Consider the following 4616-nt stretch of genomic DNA (forward strand, 5'->3'; position numbering starts at 1 on the left):
ACGATTAGACAACACTCTAGCCTTATAGTGAAAATAGTGTAAAATGGGGCTGTATTTACTGTAGAGATGCTTTTGAAAAATTATTTTTAATATAGTGTTGGTATCTAAATATTAAGTATTAAGTATATTAACTAAATTAAGTAGCTGTACTTGGGGGTTAGTCTCTCTTTTAACCCACTTTATTTTTAAAAGAGTTGCTGCGAACCCGAATTCTATGCAACTTACATATTACAAAGTATATGTTGCCCATTCAGGTTTAAACTTGCTTTTCATGATTCTAATGTGTTTCAAGCCTAACAAAAACTCGTTTGTGTTGTTATAAATAATGATAGTCTAACAACCATAGAGAATTCAGATCATCTTTTGAGAAAAAGCTAATTACCACGCATTACTGAGAGTCTAAGGATAATAGAGAATTGTACGAAATTATACTGTTTGACTGCATATCACTTACTGTCAGTTGTGAAACGAAACCTTTTATTAAGAGATGTGTTAAAGTATTTCATCTTAATAATTTCTTAATTCATCGAGAATAAGTTACACAAATCCAGTTCAACTGACCATTTCCAAGAATCCTCTTTCACATGAACAACCAATTTCAAAACACATTTCTTGACACTAAGTGAATTTTTAAAATATGAAAAAGGTAACATATTTGTACCTTAAAAGTACCAAATACTCAAATGGATCATTAAAAGCGCATGCGCTGATACGTACATTAGTTAGTATATATTGTGAAATTGCGTCCTCTTATCTATATTACTTGATAATCATGAAGGCTACAATCTTGTGTATTACTCTTCTTGTCGTAGCTGGTGAGTTAATTATTTTAAGGTCTATGTATAAGAATTAATACCTCCTTCACTTTTTTGTGTAAATTTTTAAGTCCGTATAGAAATAAAATTCCCAAATGTGTACGACCGAAAGATTAAACAAAATCAAACATTTATGGATAAGATTTTGTCTTTAAATGAATATGTAAAAAAAATTCAATATAAAATCAGTTACCTAGTAGACAAAAAAAAAGAATTTGATATATCTTGTTCAGACGATGAATCCAGATATAAGAAAGAAAAAGTTCAGACCTATTCTTTCAGTCCTCTTGCAATTAAAACATGCCCTTATGTGTAAAGAAAACAACATCTGACGATTAGATCAGTAAGTTACTGTCTTAAGTCATTTTTCATTAAGGCTTATAATGTGCAATACATTAATTTAAAGTAATATATTGGAAATTTGTTTATTTATACCACTACTTCACACTCCAGTTGCCTCTGAAAGATGTACATTTTTCCATCATGAGTGTACCACAGTCTCCTGTTCAGATGGCGCCCCACACTGCGTTCTAGGACAATGTACCTGTACTCACAACACAGGAAAAGGTAACATTCAATCACAGATGTAAGTATCCAAAAAGTATATAATTTAAACGCTTGTGTTATACTGGTATGTATATAATAACTGTCGACTAAATGAATGAAAATTGATGTTCCAATGGTATCTAAATAAGGAATTAGTAAAATCAAGTAAAATTATGTATTGTACCGAATTTACTCTGGTCCAAGTATTTGATTTGGCTGTATATGAGGTCATCATTTATATCTATATTGTTATTTCTGTGTCTTTCTTTCTCAGCATGCACATCAGCCTCTGACTGTACAGATCACTGTCTGGCCTTCGGTGACCAACATTGTGTAGACGGGGAATGTCACTGTCCATTTGATAACCTTATCCCTGGCGGAAGATAAGGTGGACTCAGGGGATTCGGAAATTAAACATGAAAACGAAATATGTTTTCTTTTTCTTTTTTTTTTTTCTAAGCTCACTCCTCTATGGCACCTGATCCTATCTCTAATGTTTTAGAGGTCCGTGTTTGCTCTGCTCCTATTTTGTATTGTTTTATGGACTTTTGGTCTTGAATTCTGTTTGTTATCTCCAAATATTTCGATAATATGTAAAGGTATATAATAAGTACGTGTTTTTCACTAGGTATAAAAAGGTAGATACCTGTCTATAAAATAGTATTTCTGCCTCCTCCTGCATATTACTTCAGCTTTCTACATTTTACTCTGTAATTTTGCAATACAGGTTTCTTTATTTTAGTTATCATCGCCACTACCTGTTTTCAATTGTTTCATATTGCAATTCACTTAGCATTTAACTGTCCTTCTTTTAACTGTATAACTTAATTATCCCATGAGTTGCAACTAAGAAAAATTTTGAGAGAATAAAATACTGAAACCAGCTTTTATTCGCGACAACTTTATTTCGCGATTTACCGGGGATTATCTTGTTTGCGACAGTTAATTTTCGCTATCAAGCCTTTTGAATCTGGTGTTAATAGACACAGAGAATTTAAGGACCTGTTCGCGGGAAAAAATATTCACGATGACGCTATCGCGAACCTGGCGAAAATTTCTCGTACGAGAATAAAAGTTGGTTTACAGTAGTTTTATGTTGCTGCAGAAGCATTTCTCCCAGGGATTATTTAACATTTAACCTGTATTTCTTCTCTTGCTTCACAAAAAAAAAAAAAAAAAAAACCAGGAGAAATAGCTATCATAAAGATTTATTTTATTATGGTGAACATACATGTTCAATCAATATACAAATACATCATTTTGTAAATTAAATAATATAGCATTAGATTAGAAATACCCCAAAGGAATTAAAGACCCCATTGGACATAAGCCTTTTTTTTTTTTTTTAAAAAAAAAAAGGTTTTATGGACTATCCTTCGGTATTACTTATTACCTGTGTGTTATGAAATGTTGGGATAACGATCAGTATTCAAGCTCAAAAGTCCATTAAACAATAAAAATAGGAGCAGAGTAACATTTACCTCATAACTATCAGAGGTGGGATCAGGTACCATGTACGAGTAAGCAACCTCTGCCTACCGGACACGACCGGCTTCTGGTTATGCTCCTTGTTATGATCTGGAAATAACGAAAAAAATATCTGGAGATCTCAGTCTAGTACTTAGATAATGTCGGTTTTTTACCTATTAGTTGGCTATTCTGTAATGTTTTAAATGTGTGTAATCATGATATTCTAAATCTGCGATATTTTTACCTGAATATAATTGAATGAAAAAAGAATGAACAGTGGTTTTATATATATATAAGATATACAGATCCCTCATGTACAATTTTCCAAGTAGCTGCAGAAATGTAGCACTCGTGTTGAGAACATTTGGACAAATACACCAAAGATCTCCAGATTTAAGCAATGTTAAAGTCTTCGGTTTATGCTGATTTTTTTTTAATTGCTCGCTTTGTGCATTTGGTTTTGCTACGTTGAAATTGAAGTGCACTGACAAATGTCCGTGGTATATGAATATGTCACGATTGTGACAATGATGCCGATTGTTTTATATAGGATTCGTGTTACCCTGTTTGTACATTGTACTTTCCCCCATTTGTAGATCGCATAATCGGTTACATTTCTTATTATTGATTCACTGTACTTACGTTTCTAGAAGAACATGATCTGATGATTCTAATTTTATTATCCTGGATTAATATCAGTATTGTAATAAGCTGAATTAGTTGTAATTATCGTTTCTGATTCTGTAACTTTATTTATAGATACCGCCATCATGTTGATTATTTTGTGGAATATCACGCCCGATTCTAATTGTAATTTCTCTGTACTAAGCATTTTTATCGAAATCTAATACTTAGGGGATATTGTCATATTGTATAAATGTTTTACATTATGATTGTCATATTTTTATGTTGATTATTTATTGTTATTGTTAAACATATTTTGACAATGATTATTGCCGGTGGCTGCCGGTGACTGCCGGTGATACCGGAGATCTGCCGGTCGTCCCTAGGGAAGCGCGTGGGTCTCCGGGGGGACTCTCCAGAGCTATAAAAGCAGAGGATAAGAACTGCCGGTGGGACTCGGTATTTAGATTTTGAGGTTAGCGGTTGTTTATTTGATTCTTAGCATTTTTCATTAGGAATTTAGTAATTTTTGAATTAATTCATCAATTTTTCTTATAGTGAATACGGGTTAATCTCGTTTCACTATTAATTACTAGTATTTATCGTAGGACGTTTATATTGGGTTAATCTCGATATTAAACGATTAAATAATTTTGTTACGGTTTGACTGAAAGTGAGTCTTGAAGTCTTTCCGTGTAAATAATTGTTTATCTTTGATAGAATTTAGGAATTCAATCAATTTAAAGTGATAATCTAGTTGCGTTTATTGGAATATTCAAGCAGGAATTAAGGCTAGGATTTGATATAGAAATTATAGAGATAAATTTCTTGCTTTAAATAGCTTTTATAGATTGTGTAGATTCTTTCAGAAATACTTTGGTTATTCTAAGGTATTTCTATAGTATTTATTACTCACTATTCGGGTCATTCTCGTTTAGTGCGCCCCCCCCCCCCCTTTATCGTATTAACGTAATACGAAGGTTGTGTTAGTGTAGTATTTCATTGTGAATTTGGGTGATTCCCGACTTCCATTGAATTTTATTGTAATTGAATATTAATTAATACATATTGTGACTTTTATTTATTGAATAAATTTGTAAACTTTAAATAAGGCTTATCATTTAACTTCCCCGTAGTTATTTACGAGTCCAAACACAGGTT

The 4616-nt window shown here is 32.2% G+C and overlaps 1 protein-coding gene across 1 annotated transcript; it reads left to right on the top strand.

The window, feature by feature from the left end:
* The first annotated feature begins 746 nt into the window (after positions 1-746).
* On the top strand, positions 747-1770 carry LOC134278344 (serine protease inhibitor Cvsi-2-like). The gene is made up of 3 exons (XM_062760668.1): positions 747-815; positions 1269-1382; positions 1636-1770. Exons 1-3 carry the CDS (start codon positions 773-775, stop codon positions 1746-1748), a joined length of 270 nt encoding a protein of 89 aa, XP_062616652.1. The 5' UTR covers positions 747-772; the 3' UTR covers positions 1749-1770.
* The last annotated feature ends 2846 nt before the right edge of the window (positions 1771-4616 follow it).

This window comes from Saccostrea cucullata, unplaced genomic scaffold, assembly GCF_032062105.1.
Source record: "Saccostrea cucullata isolate Sc308-1 unplaced genomic scaffold, CSIRO_AGI_Scuc_v1 ctg2866, whole genome shotgun sequence".
Taxonomy (NCBI): Eukaryota; Metazoa; Mollusca; class Bivalvia; order Ostreida; family Ostreidae; genus Saccostrea; species Saccostrea cuccullata.